Source organism: Hypanus sabinus, chromosome 16 (assembly GCF_030144855.1).
Source record: "Hypanus sabinus isolate sHypSab1 chromosome 16, sHypSab1.hap1, whole genome shotgun sequence".
Classification (NCBI taxonomy): Eukaryota; Metazoa; Chordata; class Chondrichthyes; order Myliobatiformes; family Dasyatidae; genus Hypanus; species Hypanus sabinus.
Window position 1 is genome coordinate 5,449,226 of NC_082721.1, and position 19,954 is coordinate 5,469,179.

The following is a 19,954-nucleotide window of genomic DNA, read 5'->3' on the forward strand; positions in this document are numbered from 1 at the left end:
GGATATTCAATATTCAGGAGGGATAGACAGGAAAGAAAAGGAGGTGAGGTAGCATTGCTGGTTAGAGAGGAGATTAACGCAATAGAAAGGAAAGACATTAGCCTGGAGGATGTGGAATCGATATGGGTAAAGCTGCATAACACTAAGGGACAGAAAACACTGGTGGGAGTTGTGTACAGGCCGCCTAACAGTAGTAGTGAGGTTGGGGATGGCATTAAACAGGAAATTAGAAATGCGTGCAATAAAGGAACAATAGTTATAATGGGTGACTTCAATCTACATATAATCTACATATAATGGGTGAACCAAATTGGTAAGGGTGCTGAGGAAGAGGATTTCTTGGAATGTATGCAGGATGGTTTTCTGAACCAACATGTTGAGGAACCAACTAGAGAGCAGGCCATTCTAGATTGGGTATTGAGCAATGAGGAAGGGTTAATTAGCAATCTTGTCGTGCAAGGCCCCTTGGGTAAGAGTGACCATAATATGGTGGAATTCTTCATTAAGCTGGAGAGTGACATAGTTAATTCAGAAACAAAGGTTCTGAACTTAAAGAAGGGTAACTTTGAAGGTATGAGACGTGAATTAGCTAAGATAAACTGGCAAATTATACTTAAAGGGTTGACGGTGGATATGCAATGGCAAGCATTTAAAGATCGCATGGATGAACTACAACAATTGTTCATCCCAGTTTGGCAAAAGAATAAACCAGGGAAGGTAGTGTGGCTGACAAGGGAAATTAGGGATAGTATCAAGTCCAAAGAAGAAACATATAAATTAGCAAAAAAAAAGCAGCACACCTGAGGACTGGGAGAAATTCAGAGACCAGCAGAGGAGGACAAAGGGCTTAATTAGGAAAGGGAAAAAAGATTATGAGAGAAAGCTGGCAGGGAACATAAAAAATTACTGTAAAAGCTTATATAGATACGTAAAAAGAAGAAGATTGGTCAAGGCAAATGTAGGTACTTTACAGTCAGAAACAGGTGAATTGATCATAGGGAACAAAGACATGGCAGACCAATTGAATAACTACTTTGGTTCTGTCTTCACTAAGGAGGACATAAATAATTTTCCGGAAATAGTAAGGGACTGAGGGTCTAGTGAGATGGAGGAACTGAGGGAAATACATGTTAGTCGGGAAGTGGTGTTAGGTAAATTGAAGAGATTAAAGGCAGATAAATCCCCAGGGCCAGATGGTCTGCATCCCAGAGTGCTTAAGGAAGTAGCCCAAGAAATAGTGGATGCATTAGTGATAATTTTTCAAAACTCCTTAGATTCTGGATTAGTTCCTGGAGGGTGGCTAATGTAACCCCACTTTTTAAAAAAGGAGGGAGAGAGAAACCGGGGAATTATAGACCAGTTAGTCTGACATCGGTGGTGGGGAAAATGCTAGAGTCGGTTATCGAAGATGTGATAACAGCACATTTGGAAAGAGGTGAAATCATCGGACAAAGTCAGCATAGATTTGTGAAAGGAAAATCATGTCTGACGAATCTTATAGAATTTTTTGAAGATGTAACTAGTAGAGTGGATAGGGGAGAACCAGTGGATGTGGTATATTTAGATTTTCAAAAGGCTTTTGACAAGGTCCCACACCGGAGATTAGTGTGCAAACTTAAAGCACACGGTATTGGGGGTATGGTATTGATGTGGATAGAGAATTGGTTGGCAGACAGGAAGCAAAGAGAAGGAGTAAACGGGACCTTTTCAGAATGGCAGGCAATGACTAGTGGGGTACCACAAGGCTCAGTGCTGGGACCCCAGTTGTTTACAATATATATTAATGTTTTAGACGAAGGAATTAAATGCAGCATCTCCAAGTTTGCGGATGACACGAAGCTGGGCGGCGGTGTTAGCTGTGAGGAGGATGCTACGAGGATGCAGGGTGACTTGGATAGGTTAGGTGAGTGGGCAAATTCATGGCAGATGCAATTTAATGTGGATAAATGTGAGGTTATCCACTTTGGTTGCAAGAACAGGAAAACAGATTGTTATCTGAATGGTGGCTGATTCGGAAAAGGGAAGATGCAACGAGATCTGGGTGTCATTGTACACCAGTCATTGAAGGTGGGCATGCAGGTACAGCAGGCGGTGAAATTTGTTGGCATTCATAGCAAAAGGATTTGAGTACAGGAGCAGGGTTCTACTGCAGTTGTACAAGGCCTTGGTGAGACCGCACCTAGAATATTGTGTGCAGTTTTGGTCTCCCAATCTGAGGAAAGACATCCTTGCCATAGAGGGAGTACAGAGAAGGTTCACCAGATTGATTCCTGGGATGGCAGGACTTTCATATGAAGAAAGACTGGATCGACTAGGCTTATACTCACTGGAATTTAGAAGATTGAGGGGGGATCTTATTGAAACGTATAAAATTCTAAAGGGATTGGACAGGCTAGATGCAGGAAGATTATTTCTGGTGTTGGGGAAGTCCAGAACGAGGGGTCACAGTTTAAGGATAAAGGGGAAGCCTTTTAGGACCAAGATGAGGAAAAACTTCTTCACACAGAGAGTGGTGAATCTGTGGAATTCTCTGCCACAGGAAACAGTTGAGGCCGGTTCATTGGCTATATTTAAGAGGAAGTTAGATATGGCCCTTGTGGCTAAAGGGATCAGGGGTATGGAGAGAAAGCAGGTACAGGGTTCTGAGTTGGATGATCAGCCATGATCATACTGAATGGCGGTGCAGGCTCAAAGGACCAAATGGCCTACTCCTGCACCTATTTTCTATGTTTTTATGTGTGGAACGAGCTCCCAGTAGAAGTGGTAGAGGCAGGTTCGATATTGTCATTTAAAGTAAAATTGGATAGGTATATGGACAGGAAAGAAATGGAGGGTTATGGGCTAAGTGCAGGTCAGTGGGACTAGATGAGAGTAAGCGTTCAGCACGGACTAGAAGGGCCAAGGTGGGCTGTTTCCGTGCTGTAATTGTTATATGGTTATATGTACAGACACTCCTGTGCCTAATAATATTTTATGGACATAAAATCAATCTGTATATATAAGCTATCTCATGTATTTATATTTATTGTGTTTTCTTATTATTGTGTTCTTTACCTTATTGTGTTTTTCTAGTGCAGCATCAGATCCAGAGTAACAATTATTTTGTTCTCCCTTACACTTGTGTACAGAGAATGACTTTAAATAACCTTGAATCTTAAACCAGTAATTGGACAGTAAACTTGTACTAAGCCTAAATTGTTTTTGATGGAAAATGCACACCAAATGCATTTTTTTCTATGACATATACACTCAGTGGCAAGTTGTACACTTGTACACCTGCTTGTTAGTGCAAATATCTAATCAGCCAATCATGTGGCACCAACTCAATGCATAAAAGCATACAGACATGGTCAAGAGGCTCAGTTGTTGTTCAGACCAAATATCAGTATGGGGAAGAGACTGTGATCATGGAATGATTGTTGGTACCCTATGGGATGGTTTGAGTATCTCTGTAGAGGAGAATGGCCAGACTGGTTCAAGGAGACAGGAAGACAACAGTAGCTAAAACACTTTAAACCACTTTTTATAATGTTGTTTATATTGTAAATACATGCTGGTATTTATGTACTTACGCACATTTTATTCCATATCCAAACTTTATCCTCTCATTTTATTTTTATATATTTCTTTATTCTTTATCATTATTTAATGTTTTTGTTGCATGTCACACCAACACACCACAACAAATTCCTAAACATGTAAATGTATGTAGCCAGGAAAGTGGATCATTGATCCATGATTCTTCAGTAAGACCAGCAAGAGGAAGAGGATGATATTTAAGAGGAGTAAGGTTAAACTGGTCAAGTCCCATGTAAGACTGGTCCTAAATTGGTAGCAGTGTACTTTTGTCAGCAGGGTGGATTTATGGGAAGATGTGACACTTTTAGAGAGGATGCATTCACAAAAATGTTGCCACATTTTATAAGGGTAGGATGAGTGAGCTAGGCCTTTCTCTTTGGAGTAGGCGATTTGTCAGAGGTGTACAAGGTGGTAAAAGGCATTGATAGAGTGGACAGCCAGAGACTTTTTCCCAGGATGGCAATGGCAAATATGAGAGGATATGCTTTTAAGGTGATTGGAGGGCTGTTAGAGGTCATTTTTTTTTATATAATACGGAGTGAGGTATGTGTGCGGAATACGTTGCCGGGGTTAGCAGTGGAGGTAAATAATTAGTGTTGGAAGCTATTTCCCATCCTAACAATCCTTGCCCTAATGCCACAGTACCTTCTGCCTGATGGTAGGGGGTCAAAGAAATTGTGGGACAGTTGGGAGGGATTGTTGACAATGCTAAGGGCCCTGTAGTAATACTTTTTAGTTATTATTCCTTGATTTTTTTATTTGCACAGTTTGTCCTCTTTTGCATTTGGTTGCTTCTCAGTCATTTTGTTTGTGTGTGGCTTTTCACTAATTCTATTGTATTTGTTTGTTCTGCTGTGAATGCCTGCAAGAAAGCGTATCTCAAGGTTGCATACAATGACTTATACGTACTTGGGTAATCAATTATCTTTGAACTTTGGGACTCAGTTCTGTGTGAATTCCTACTTGGAATTGGCTTGCAGCCCAGAGAATGTCAATGGGATTCAGATTCAGATTGATACATGTATCAGATATATATGGAAAATTACAGTGAAATGTGCGATTGAATTAACAACCAGCACACCTATGTTGTGCACTGTTATTGTGTTCAGTAATCAGTTGAGCCACGAGTCATTCCATATTTCATTCCCTGGACAGAGTGTACAGTTAACTCATCAGTGCAGAATCACACCAGAGAGAGACAGAGATTAACTTCTGTGTAAAAAACATGTTTGCACAACAATCTATTGAAAGGGCGAAAGGTTTATCCGCTGGTTACACCACTACTGTAGAATATGCTGCTCAGTACATATTTCAGCTCTCTACTCTCTAATTTGGTTATTTATTCAGTTGTGGGAGATTTAACAACTTCCCTGCATGCCCCCAGCTTCTTGGGATAACCACAGACTGAAAAGTTTTGAAAATATTATTGAAGGATTTTTCCCTCAGTGGGATTGAAATATGAATTCATTCGAAATGGAAAAATTAAACATTAGGATAAAGTTGTGGAGTCAGCTGAATGCAGTCGAGTCAGTGACATGCTGATTGCTGTCTTCGTTCACCGTGGCCCGGTAACGTAGCGGTTAGCATAACGCTTTCCAGTGCCAGCGATCACCATTCAGGCTTCAGTCCCCGCTGCTATCTGTAAGGAGTTTGTACCTTCTCCCTGTGACCATGTGGGTTTCCTCCAGGTGTTCGAGTTTCCTCCCACAGTCCAAAGATGCCTGGGGCAGAGTTAGTAATCTGTGGGCTTGCTATATTGGCACTGGAAGCATGACAACACTTGTGGGCTGCCCCCAGCACATTATAGCATGTTTTATGCGGATAGGCTGAGCGAGCTAGGGCTTGTCTCTTTGGAGCGATGGAGAACAAGGGGCGATTTGATGGAGACATACCAGATTTTAAGAAGCACAGATCGAGCAGACAACCATAGACTTTTTCCTAGGGCAGAAATGGTTAATACCAGGGGCATCATTTCAAGGTGAGTAGAGAAAAGAATGGGGGAGATGTGAGAGATAGTACTTTTGTCTACAGAGTTTGGAACATCCCGCTGGGGCGGTGGTAGAGGCAGAGTCTTTAGGAAACTCTTAGGTGGGCACATAGATATAGAGAAACATCGAGCTATGTAGGAGCGAAGGATTAGACTGATCTTAGAGTGGGTTAAAGAGTTGGCACAAAAGAGTTGGCCTATACTGTGCTGTAGTGTTCTACATGCTGTCCATGTGGTGTGATATTACTGCAGACTGGCAAGCGTATAGTAACGATAGTCCTTTGTGTCTTGTCTAAGTGACAGCTTTAAGCACTGGGGAATACCAGGACTTTAATAGTTCAAGTTTAATTGTCATTCAACCATACATGAAAATCATTGAATGCAGCCAAACAAAGCAGCATGCCTCCGGGGCCAAGGAGCAAAATGCAGAACCAACAGTCACACACAGCACAAGGCACATATAGCACATATAATTCTCATAGTAGTAAACAGTCTCACAAAAAATATAATACTGTACAGTATAGCCCAAGGGCCTGAGTTCTATGTCCTGTACGTTGATGGTCCATGAGATATTGCAGCAAAAACAAGCCCATACAGTCTGATCACCACGCCCTAGTGCAGTCACAGACAAACCCAACCCAACTTGTCTTCTGATGGCAGGGGCCAGCCCCCATCCCAGTGTGCCAACTGCGCCCCTGCTCCCCCCCACACTGCCTCTGGGATCTCTCCCCCAGGCAGCTGCAGCTGACGAGCCTAGGGCAAGAGCATTGCTTCTATTGAGTTTGAATCTTGTAGCAGTTGTGTATCAATAAGGAGATGTTAAATCTGATGTCAGTGTGATCGCTCAGTAAGGAAAGCCGAGCATCCATTCAAACCCCCGGGGCAACTTTGTGACAGGCCACATTGTGTCACAGCCTCCAAAATGTTCCACATTTCTGGCCTTTGTTACAGGACTGGGTTGCTCATCAGCAACTTTCATATCAGTAATGCTAGCCATTAACATCAATAGACTGAAGGTTCAACATTGTTTAATGTCATTTCCTGCACACAAGTGTAAAGGAGAATGAAATAATTGTTACTCCGGATCCAATGCAGCACAAGAAGACACAATAAGATAAATAAGACAATAATAATAATAATAATTTAAAAGACACAATAAATATAAATATGTAATATAACTGATATACATAGATTATACATAGACATATACATATACATATATATATATATATGATATATACATATACATATATACATAGATATGATATACATAGGTCTGTCCGTTAAGTGACACTAGACACAGGAGTGTCTGTATATAAGGTGACTGACAGGAAATGATAAAGTAGTCTGGATGGGTTAGTGGGTGGAGGTGTTAACCCTCTTTACTGCTTGGGGAAAGTAACTGTTTTAATGTCAGCAATTAATAATGCAGGCTGCTGATTCAGTTGGACGTGCTGGGCATAGCACCTCCTCGAAGGTGTACTCCTGCTTCTTCATTATTATTCTGGAAGGCTGCAAGCTAGCATAGTGTTTAGTGTAACATTTTACAGAGTCAGCAACCCGGGTTCAATTCCTGTCACTGTCTGTAAGGAGTTTGTACGTTCTCCTCGTGTCTGCCTGGGTTTCGTCTGAGTGCTCCAGTTTCCTCCCACTTTCCAAAAATGTATGGATTATGGTTAGTGAGTTGTAGGCATGCTATATTGGCGCTGAAAGCATGGCGACGCTCGCAGGCTGCCCAGCACAATCCTCACTGATGTCGCTCAACACAAATAACGTATTTCATCATTCCTCAGGACTGATGAAGGGTCGGACCACTTATAATGAGGACTGATGAAGAATCGGCCTGAAACATCGACTGTTTATTCCCCTCCATAGATACTGCCTGACCTGCTGAGTTCATCCAGCATTTTGACAGCATTGCTCTGGATTTCCAGCATCTGCAGAATCTCTGGTGTTTAAAACCAGTGGATTGATGGAAATTCCTTCCACTCTACTGATGACCTTATGGGAATGCAACAAATTTGGCCTAAATTTGACATCACAATATTTAGTTACCTCTCAGTGCTCTCTGCAGGAATCTATCAATCCTCTCATTTGTCAAAGCATGATAGGGATTAGAGGAGGCAATAACATACAGCCAAAAAGCAACATTTTTAATCAAAAAGCACTGTCCTGGACTTTGTGCTTGTAGTATTGGGGAAGCGTTGCCGTTTCCTTCATGAAATTAAACTGACAGAAACCGGATTTTGTGCACACAGAGGTTAACGTCAGGGGAAAAAAATCGAGAGATTTATGTTGAAGCTGCATATTTTAAAGGCAGAAATCTAGAATTCATTAAAAAAAATTGTAGTTGTTGACCGGACAAGATGATTAGGGAATATGAAGAATGGAGAAGATAACATTAAGCAACACAGATGCTTCAAATACGTAGACTGGGAAGTGGTGCTAAAGCCACCAATAGTACAGGATCTGTCTCATGATGAGGATGCATCGCATTTTGAAACCTAGAATAAATGGGGTAGCACAGCAGCGTAACGGTTAGTGTACCTGGGCCCAACAACACATTGATGCAATTACAAAGAAGGCACATCAGTGGCTATATTTTTTAAGGAGTTTGAAGAAAGTATGTCAAAGTTCAAAGTGCATTTATTGTCAGAGTATGTACACTTTATACAACCTTGAAACTCGTTCCCTTACAGGAAGCCATGAGACAAAGAAACCCAATAGAATCCATGCAATAAATGCAAGATGGATGTGCAGAATAAAAACAAATCATGCAAACAATAAAAGTGAGCAGATAGCATCCAGAACTGAAGTTCACAAAAGTGAGTCCACAACCACAAAGCCAGTTATTTATTACTGCAGCCGAACCAGAAGCCTGGTAGTTGCAGGCCACAGTTTCTGTTCTGTGCAGAGATGAGTAACTCTCTCGTAGAGCAATGAGTTGAATGCCGGCCCTTCATTCCCCTCCAGCCCCAACAACCTGACCTTTTCAATCTGGCCCAGCATTTAAATCAGCAAATTTCAGGTCATTCCTTGCTCTCAGACCCAGGCCCTGTCACTTCGACTCCAAAGACACTTGCAAATTTCAACAAATGTACCATGGAGAGCATTCTAACTGGTTGCATCACCGTCTGGTATGGGGGTTGGCGGCCACTGCACAGGATTGGAAAAAGCTGCACAAAGTTGTAAACTCAGCCAGCCTCATCATGGGCACTAGATTCTCCAGCATCAAGGACATCTTCAAAAGCCGACGTTTCCAAAAGGTGCTGTCCATCATTAAGGATCCCCATCACCCAGGACATGCCCTCTTCTTATTGCTACCATCATGGAGGAGGTACAGGAGACTGAAAACACACACTCAACATTTTAGGAACAGCTTCTTCCCCTCTGCCATCAGATTTCTGAATGAGCAATGAACCCATGTACACTACCTCACTACTTTTCCTCTCTTTTTGCACTACTTATTTAATTTAATTTGTATAGATACTTCTTGTCGTAATTTACAGTTTTTATTATTTTTTGCAATGTTCTGCTGCTATGAATTTCACGACATATGCCAGTGATATTAAACCTGATTCTGATTCAGAAGTGGCTGGGCTCAATTCCCGCCACTGTCTGTAAGGAGTTTGTACATTCTCCCTGTGACCTTTGGGCTATTCGGTTTCCTCCCACATCCCAAAGATGTACGGGTTAGTAGGTTATTTGGTCACATGGGTGCAATTGAGCGGCATAAGCTCATTGGGGCCGAAGGGCCTGTTACTGTGCTGGAATAAAAGATAAAAATTACTCATCCGTAATGCAACCACAGAATGACTAAATTGTTGTAAAACCCCCCTGATTCACTAATGTCCCACAAAGAAGGAAATCTGCTATCCTTTGCCAATCAGACTCCAGATCCACCAAGATGGCTGACTCTTCAGTGCTCTCTGTGTACCCGAAAAAGTAAATTAATAAAAAGAATCCTATTGTGAGTGATATAGTGCACGTCCATAATCTGGGAAGATCCTCTCACTATAACATGACCTGAAATTCGTAGTTTTCTGGCACAACAGTAGTTTACTAACCAACATTCCCTCTAATTTTTTTTACTGCTGCACAGACCAACTGTTGCTCTGAGCAGGAAATTTTTACACAGCCCAACAGCCACGTGGCACTTTAAATGCTCTTCTTGTAGTATGTACATCAAACAAACACGAAACACAACTCACAACACAAGTAAATGATGTTAGGCAGTCAAAACGTCTGTCAGGCACAATGGCAAAAACGTCTGTCAGGCACAATGCGGCTACATGGCTTCAGCATTCAGCGGGCCGGTGGTTTATTAATAATGAGCTACCAACTTCCATTCTGTGTTTATTGTTACAATTTGCAACAGTGTTGTAACTTGAAACACTTACAATGTAAATACATTGAAACCCTAAAATGTTTCAAAGTAAAGGTTGTGGAGCACTTATTATTTAGAAAATTTATGAATTAGATTCATTAACACGTAATTAATTAAGAGGTATCCCACAATTTTATTAACATAGATTTCAAAATAAAGAAAAATTCCAGCTGCGCAGCTACGAAGTCTATGTGCGCGGGAGCATTTCAGTTACTCCATGGCCATGTACCTGCATTGCTTAGAGACAGCAGTGTTGTCAACCATTATTGGAACCCAACAAACTCCCTGACTCCCTGGTTACAGGACATGATTTTGCATGTGTGGAGAGTAATTCTCAAGAACAAAAACTTAAAGGATCTTAAAGTAATTTTATTTCCTTGATGGGCTACATATGATAGTTCAGATTCAGATTTATTTTTTCACATGTACATTGAAACATAAAAGAAGATGTGTTCTTTTTGTTAACAGTCAACGCACTGATGGTTGGCACCACCCACTCTAACATCAAGATAGCATACCCAAAATGTTCAGATCACAGAAAACAACAAGACACAAAACAGAACAGTGAAATACCACCCACCCACACACATACACAAACCTCTAACCCCAGGGCAGGTTGTCTCTAGCAGATTTGAGGATTTGCAGACATCTCATTTCACTCTCCACAAGATCAACGTCATGCCAGTCAAGTTGAATGCTCGACCCAGGAGGTCAGTTAGTCATCCTGATGTGGCTGTTGACTCACTCTCAATGACTCTGTGTTTCATGTCCCATCTGTTACTTGTTTACTACTTTTATTGTTTGCACATTTTCGCACGTTGGATGTTTGACGATCTTTGTGCTTTTTTCATGGATTCTATTGTGTTTCTTTGTTTTATGGGTGCCTGCAAGAAAATGAATCTCAAGGTTGTATATGGTATACATACTTTGAAATAAACAATCTATGAACTTTGAGTTCACTGCCCACACTGCTCCAATGTCGCTGACTCTTGTAGAACTATATATTTGCTTCACATTGGTTTGTTTTTCTCTGTACGGCTTTTGATTATTTTGAGCTGTGAACAATTCCCCTGGTTTAAGTTAGGTTTGAGATAGGAAGCTTGTGCTGTTACACTACGTGGGTATCCCTCTCCCTCCCCTCTCTCTTGCCCTCTTCCTTCCTCTCCTTCTCCTACTCCCCTTTCTTCTCTCCCTCCCCCTCTTCCTCTACCTCTCTTTTTCCCTCTCCTATCCTCTTCCCTCTCCCTCTCCCCTTCCCTCTCGTTCTCCCCTTCCTCTCCCTCTCCCATCCCCTTCCCTTCCCCCTATCCTTCCCCTCCCTCTCCCCCCTCTTTCCCCTTTCCTGTCCCTGATCCCTCATCTGTACCTGTTGGTGTAGGTGTACAGTAGGTGTTTGGTCTTTTTATGGACTGTGTTGTTACAGATTCAACCTCCCAGTGCATTTGTAGAACCGTTGAACTGTAGCATATTTATTCAACTGAAAAGAGATCCTTTATTCCCCAGGTGAGCATCAGCCAGCTCCATCATGGGCAGTATCCTCCACAGCAGGACACCTTCCAGAAGCAATGCTCACACCAATCATTTAGGGTCCCTATCAGCCAGGCCATGCCCTCTTCTCTTTATAACCATCAAGGAGATGGTACAAGAGCCTGAAGACACGCACGCAGTGTTTTCTCCTCTGCCATCAGATTTCCAAATGGAAAAGCAGACAGCCCTTGAACACTACCTCACTATTTTTGATTTTTTTTTTGCCAGATTGATGTAATTTAGTTATTTTAATATGTGTTACTTATTGTAATTTAAACACATTTTATATAGTGAACTGTAATTCAAGCACAAAAGGACAGATCTCAGTACATACGTCAGTGATATTAAACCTGGTTGTGATTCTGTTCGGGTTAGGTATCAACGCTAAATATCGTGAATCGCTCAGACTGTTATCATTAAGTTTGATGTTTTCTCTGCAGCTGAACGGCAGCGGCCAAGTGGTAAGCAAAGTCCCAAGCCACTACATTTCGACGTCGATGCTAGCACCCCCTCCCCCTCCATCCATGGGCAGATCGGTGACCCTGGCAATGCCACCCGACACCAAGACAACCACAACAACCACAGAAGGTGCAGCCGCGTCACCAACCTCCCCCAGTAAGTATTTCCTCTCTTCTTAAATACATGCAGAGAAGGTTTGGGGCTTTCAACAGGAACATACTAAGTTACGAAGAAGCAAATATTTTGATCTGTAATGAGAGTGTATTATGTACCGGTGATGCCTTGGGACTGTACCATATGTTTATATTCTTCTAGCAGAGATTGATTAGGTTTCTGGAATGAAAATGCCTCCATTGTTCTTGCATAAAAAATGCACATCAAAAATTTTGCATGCTTCTATGTGGGTTAATGGCGGGATTCTTGACAGAGTGGAGGAACAGAGGGATCTTAGGGTTCACGTCCATAGATCTCTCAAAGATGTCACACAAGTTGATTGGGTGGTTAAGAAGATGTATGGTCTGTTGGTCATCATCAGTCATGGGATTGAGTTCAAGAGCCGCAAGGTAGCATTGCATCTCTATAAAAATGGAAAAGTATAAGGGGGATGTCAGAGGAGATATTTTACACAGAGTATGTGGAATGCATTGCCAGGGGTGGTGGTAGAGCCTGATTTATTAGAGAAATGGGCGAAATGAAAATGGAGGGCTACATAGGAGGGAAGAGTTAGATTGATCTTAGAGTAAGTTATAAGGTTGGATAGGAACAAAGGCCAAACTGACTAATGATTTAAATTAATGATAGAATTCACTGCTAGTTGGGTCACCAGAGACATTCACGTTTCTGAGGCTGATAATCTTTTTCTCAAAGTTGATAGGGTGGTTAAGGAGCCGTGTGGTCTGTTGGTCTTTGTTAGTCGAGATCAGGAGCTGCAGGGTAATGTAGTTGTATAAAACCCTGGTGAGACCGCACTTGGAATATTCTGCTTGTCTCATTATAGGAAGGAGATGGAAGCTTTAGAGGAGGTACTGTGGAGATTTACCAGGATGCTGCCTGAATTAGAGAGCAAGTCTTATGAGGATAGGGCTCTTCTCTTTGTAGTGAAGGAGGAGGAGAGATGGTTTGATGGAGGTGTACAAGATGATAAGAGAAATAGATCGAGTGAATAGTCAGAGACTTTTTTCCAGGATGGAAATTACTAACACGAGGGGGGCATAATTTTGTGATTAGAGGAAAATATAAGGTAGGTGTTTTACACAGGGAGTAGTGAGTGCATGAAATGCACTGTCAGGGGTTGTGGTGGAGGCTGATCTATTGGATACGTTTAAGAACCTCTTAGAGAAGCATATGAATGATAAAAAAAAGGACGACTATGTAGGAGGGAAGAGTTAGATCTTAGAATAAATTATAAGGTTAGCACAACAGTAGGTATTAAAAGGGCCTGTACCGTGCAGTAATGTTCTGTATTCAAACCAGTCATTTCTCAGCTGTGGTGCAGAATGGATCCTCCAGCATATTAGCTCAGGAAAAGTCTTCCAAAAGTTTGAATAAGTGACTTCCAGTAAGGATTAGGAACTGATACCAGCTTTAAGTACTTTCTTTTCTAATCCATAGCCATCTGGCAGAGTAACAGAACTGTCCTCACTTTGACAGTTTGTCCATCTACACCAGGGGTTTCCAATGTTTTTTATGCCTTAGACCTCTGCTATTCACTTACGGGTCCATGGTTGCCAGGAAGGGAACCCCTGATCTAAGACTATAGACTATAATATATAGGAGCAGAGTTAGGCCATTTGGCCCATCGAGTCTGCTCTGCCATTTCATCATGGCCAAACTGTCAGCCTGTCTCCTGTCTTCTCCCTGTATCCATTCAAGCCCTGACTTATTAAGAACCTATCAATCTCTGCCTTAAATATACCAAATGACTTGGCCTCAACAGCCACCTGCGGCAATGAATTCCACAGATTCACCTTTCTCTGGCTAAAGAAATTCCTCCTCATCTCTGTTCTAGATGGAAATCTCTCTTCTAGTCATAGGCTCCCTCACCAAAGGAAACACCCTCTCCACATCCACTTTATCGAGGTCTTTAGTGTGACCTTGGCTTGCATTGGGAACATATTTTTCTGTGTCGACCCCGTTCCACTGTCTAAATGCCTCTTAAATGTAGTGTGCATAGCTGATTCTGTCACCTTCTCTGGCAATCAGTACATGTGTATAAAAAAACTTGGCCATCAGATCTCTGGATGCTCACACTTACCATCTTCCACACCTCTATCAAGTCACCTTTCATCCTCCTTCACTACAGAGACAAGTCTTCATTTTTTTGTGTAGACAGAGGGATTAGTTTAGTTAGAAGTTTAATTAGTTTTGATGCAACATTGTGCACTGAAGGGCGCATTCCTCTGCAGCTCTACATTCTGTCTAAACTACCAACACTTTATCTTTTGAAGCCTTTCAGTTCCACTGAAGTGAACAAAGGAGAGCTGCCCATGGCAGTTCCAACCTGCTGGAGATTGTTCAGGCAGTTCTGGGAGGGCTGTACTCCTCCCAGAAGTAAAGGTGGAATGTTCAGGCTTCATAAAGCGCTCGTGAGGCCTCATTTGAAGTACTGTAAGCAGTGTTGGGCCTCCTATCTTAGAAAATACAGAATGTAGAGCTGCAGACAATTGTGCCCTTCAGTTCCTTAAGGTCGTTATAGCTGGGGTCGGTAATGGGGACAAGCTCCTGCTACCTATTAAATGCTCCCAACGGCATGCACCTCAAACAGCCTCTGATAATCAAGTCCAGCTCCTGGCCTTCACATGTGGCGTAGTTACTAAGATTGGCAGAACCGTTTCTGCTGACAGAAGAAGGGGCAAAGGCAGGTTACTGCCACCTTAAAACCAGTCGCTTCGGGCAGATGGAGCTTGTCAGCTGCATTTGGCAGCTCGTCAAGGAGAAGGAAAACTCTGATTTCAAACCTCCGCTGCCTTGCCGCTATACCCACTCATGTGGAAGGCTTTGGGAGTAAACCCGCAAGGAAAAATCCAGAACTGGAGTTTTTAAGGCAGTCCAACATTGAGTTCAAAACTGACTAGCAACTCCTACAACGCTGCTGGTACCAAACTGTATCGGTCTCTGCCATTCCTCTGGGTTCATCAGATGCGTGGAGAGGGGGAGCTTGCTACATGGACAACAGGCTCCTCTTCATATCGTACTACCTAGGCTTGCGTATCTAGCAGCCAGGACACAATATCCATGGTCAACTTTGACCGACGGAGGCCCTCTCCTCATCTTAGAAAGGATGTGCTGACACTGGAGAATGTTCAAAGGAGATTCACTCAAATGATCCTAGGATTGAAAGGCTTGTCATATGAGGAGTGGTTGATGGCTCTAGGCCTGTACTCACTGGAATTTGGAAGAATGAAGGGGGACCTAGTGAATGTTGAAGGGCCTTGATGGAGTGGCTGAGGATGATTCTTAGGATGGGGGAGTCCAAGACCAGAGGACACAACCACAGAACAAAGAGACGTCCTTTTAGAACAGAGATGAGGAGGAATTTCTTTATCTAGAGAGTGGTGTATCTGTGGAATTCATTGCCACAGGCAGTTGAAGACAGAGATTGATAGATTCTTGATTAAGGCAGGAAAGGATGTGGGAGGAAGGCAGAAGATTGGGGCTGAGAGGGAAATTGATCACCCAATGGGCCAAATGGCCTAAATCTGCTCCAATATCTTACGGTCTATAGTCCAGGTGCAGATCGATGGGACAAGACAGAATAATAGTTCAGTCCGGATGCGATGGGCTGGAGGGCCTGTTTCTGTGCTTTGTGCTCTGTGACTCTCTGATCCCAGTGTAAGTGTCGGTGAAGTGTGACGCGTCTCCATCTCTGGGCTGGTGCTGAGTTGAGCCGAGCAGTGCAGGCATGGAATCTCTGGCTACAACCATCTGCAAGTGTGGGAGACTGAATCTGCCGGCATTGAGCAAGCAGGAAGCCAACGTTGTTTCTGTTGCTGAGCATTTAAAGTTTGTGAGTGCATCACCAAAATGAAAATAAAGCACAGAAATTCGCCAGAGCATAACTTAGTTCTCCAAGGTAATAAAATTCCACCCGGGCAGGAGCTGATGGTGATGGTCCCGTGCTGAGATATGGGTACAGAGTGCAGAGAGATCTGTGCCTTTAGTGCGGACATCTCATACAAAACACACCAAGGTGACTGGAGACACGAGACTGCAGATGCTGAATTCTGGTCTGTTGTTTGGGACGTAGATCAGTACGACATAGGAGCAGGCCGTTCAGCTGGCCATATCTGTGCTAAACACAATACCAAATTAAACCTAATCTTTTTTGCCTATTCCTGATTCATACACCATAGAACACTGTAGCACTGTACAGGCCCTTCGTACCTCAATATTGTGTCAACATTTAACCTATTCTAAGGCCAATCTAATGCTTCACTCCTCCATAGCTTTCCATTTTTCTATTGTCCACGTGCAGATTTAGGAGCTTTTTAAAAGTCCATAACAGATCTGCCTCCGCCACCAACCCTAGTGGTGTGTTCCATACACCCACCACTCTCTGTATAAAAAAACTACCTCTGACATCCCCCTTGTACTTTTCTCCAATCACCTTAAAATTTGGCCCCCTCCTATTAGCCATTTCTGCCCTGGGAGAAAGTCTCTGGCTATCTATTTGATCAATACCCCTATCATCTTGTATTTCTCTGTCATCACCTCTCATCCTCCTTCGCTCAAAACAAAGATCTAGCTTGTTCAAACTATCCTTATAAGACGTGATCTCTAATCCAGTCAGCATCCAGGTAAATATCTTCTGCACCCTCTCTAAACCTTCCACATCCTTGCTATAATGAGGTGACCAGAACTGAACGCAATATTCTAACCAGGGATTTATGGAATCGCAACGTCCATATCCCTCCATTCCCTGTATATCCACGTGTTTACCTTACAACCTTCTCAACTGCATTGTATTTGCTTCCTCCACTATCTCTGACAGCCCGTTCCAGACATTTACCACTCACTGTGTAAAAAAAATTGCCCACACACATCCTTTAAACCCTCCCCCCTCACCTTAAGTGCAGGTCCTCCAGTACTTAACAGATCTACTCTGCATAAAAGATTCTGATTTTATCTCCTATCCACATGTCTCATAATTTTATAAACTTCTATCCGGTCTCACCTCAGCCTGTGACTCTCCAGGGAAATCAACCCAACTTTGTCTCACCTCTCCTCTTTGCTCATACTCCTTGAATCCAGGCAGCGACTTGGCAAACCTCCTTGGAACCCTTTCCAAAGCCTCCATATCTTTCTTGTAATGGTGTGAACAGAATAGCACATGACACTCCAAGTGTGGCCAGACCAACATTTTCTACAGCTTCAACACAACTTCCTTTACTCTTATACTCAATGTCGTAACCAGTGAAGGCGAGCTAGCATATCCCTTCTTTACCACTCTGCCGACTTGTGTGGCCCCTCTCAGGGAGCTGCAGACACGGATCCCTAGTATTCCATTAATATTTAATTGGTATCAGTCTTGAAGCTAGACAGCGCCTCCACAGCCCCACTGGGCAGAGAACTCTGGCGATTTACTAACCACAGTGAAAATTCTCCACTTTCTCCCGAATGTCTGACCTCTTTGATGCTGGTTCTAGGCACTCCAGCCATGCATAACACCAGCTCCATGTTTACCCTGTCAAGCCACAAGAATTTTGTATATTTCAAATAGATCACTTCTAATTCTAGTTCTTGCCCAAGTACATGTGGAGGGGAGGGAGGAATGGGGCTTGTTTTGCTGTTGTTGTTCTGCTGAGCAAAGTGGACATGCTATGCTGGAACCAGAATGTGTGGCAATGCTTGTGACTGCCCCCGATACACCCTTAGGTTGTGTTGGTCATTAACACAAAGGACACATTTCACTGAATGTTTCGATGTACGTGTGATCGATAAATAAATCTGAACCTGAATCTCTCTCATCGATGCCTTTAAGTGTTCTGCCACCAACTGTACACTTTCCCTTTGCATCTGCCCTCCTAAAGTGCAACACTCACATTGGCCTATTTCTCCTCTAATTCCATGTCTGCCTGTTTAGTTAGTCTTTTATTTATTTTTTTATTTATTAAACATAGAAACATAGAAAACCTACAGCACAATACAGGCCCTTCGGCCCACAAAGATGTGCCGAACATGGCCCTACCTTAGAAATTACTAGGGTTACCCATAGCCCTCTATTTTACTCAGCTCCATATCCAAAAGTATTTTAAAAGACCCGATCATATCCACCTCCACCACCTTTGCTGGCAATCCATTCCATGCACTCACCACTTTCAGAGTAAAAAACTTACCCCTGACATCTCCTCTGTACCTCCTCCCCAGCACCTTAAACCTGTGTCCTCTTGTGACGACCATTTCAGCCCCTGGAAAAAGCCTCTGACTATCCACATGATCAATGCCTCTCATAATCTTATACACCTCTATCAGGTCACCTCTCATCCTCCATCGCTCCAAGGAGAAAAGGCCGAGTTCACTCAACCTATTCTCATAAGGCATGCTCCCCAGTCCAGGCAAAATCCTTGTAAATCTCCTCTGCACCCTTTCTATAGTTTCCACATCCTTCCTGTAGTGAGGCGACCAGAACTGAGCACAGTACTCCAAGTGGGGTCTGACCAGGGTCCTAAATAGCTGCAACATTACCTCTCGTCTCCTAAATTCAATTCCACGATTGATGAAGGTCAATACACCGTATGCCTTCTTAACCAGAGAGTCAACCTGCGCAGCTGCTTTTGAGTGTCCTATGGACTCGGACCCCAAGATCCCTCTGATCCTCCACACTGCCAAGAATCTTACCATTAATACTATATTCTGCCATCATATTTGACCGACCAAAATGAACCACTTCACACTTATCTGAGTTGAACTCCACCTGCCACTTCTCAGCCCAGTTTTGCATCCTATCAATGTCCTGCTGTAAATTCTGACAGCCCTCCACACTAACCACAACACCTCCAACCTTTGTGTCCTAAGCAAACTTACTAACCCATCCCTCCACTTCCTCATCCAGGTCATTTATACAAATCACGAAGAGTAAGGGTCCTAGAACAGATCCCTGAGGAACTCCACTGGTCACCGACCTCCATGCAGAATATGACCCTTCTACAACCACTCTTTGCCTTTTGTGGGCAAGTCAGTTCTGGAGCCACAAAGCAATGTCCCCTTGGATCCCATACCTCCTTATTTTGTCAATAAGCCTTGCATGGGGCACCTTATCAAATGCCTTGCTGAAATCCATATACGCTACATCTACTGCTCTTCCTTCATCTGCTATTTCCTGCGGTTCCATACACACTTTCCCACTGTAACACTTGATAGGTCCTATTCTTTCACGTCTTATCCTCTTGCTCTTCACATACTTTTAGAATGCCTTGGGGTTTTCCTTAATCCTGCCCACCAAGGCCTTCTCATTGCTCCTTCTGGCTCTCCTAATTTCCTTCTTAAGCTCCTTCCTATTAGCCTTATAATCTTCTCGATCTCTAAAATTACCTAGCTCTCTGAACCTCTTTAAGCTTTTCTTTTCTTCTTCACTAGATTTGTTACAGCTTTTGTACACCAAGGTTCCTGTCCCCTACCATAACTTCCCTGTCTCATTGGAATGTATCTATGCAGAACTCCACACAAATATCCCCTGAACATTTGCCACATTTCTTCCATACTTTTCCCTGAGTACATCTGTTTCCAATTGAAGCTTTCAATTTCCTGCTTGATAGCCTCATAATTCCCCTTACTCCGATTAAACACTTTTCTAACTTGTCTGTTCCTATCTCTCTCCAATGCTATTGTGAAGGAGATAGAATTATGATCACTATCTCCAAAATGCTCTCCCACTGAGAGATCTGACACCTGACCAGGTTAATTTCAATATACTAAATCAAGTACAGTTTCTTCTCCTGTAAACTTATCTACATATTGTGTCAAGAAACCTTCCTGAACACACCTAACAAACTCCACTCCATCTAAAACCCCTGCTC

General features: G+C 42.8%; 1 protein-coding gene across 8 annotated transcripts in view; it reads left to right on the forward strand.

Moving 5' to 3' along the window:
* LOC132405962 (nuclear factor 1 C-type-like) overlaps positions 1-19,954 on the forward strand; it is a 474,435-nt gene that overhangs the window by 365,755 nt on the left and 88,726 nt on the right. For all 8 annotated transcript variants that reach the window (XM_059991009.1, XM_059991010.1, XM_059991008.1 and 5 more), the window contains one exon: positions 11,921-12,095. In XM_059991009.1, coding sequence (XP_059846992.1) covers positions 11,921-12,095 — 175 coding nt within the window. The remainder of the gene's footprint in view (positions 1-11,920; positions 12,096-19,954) is intronic.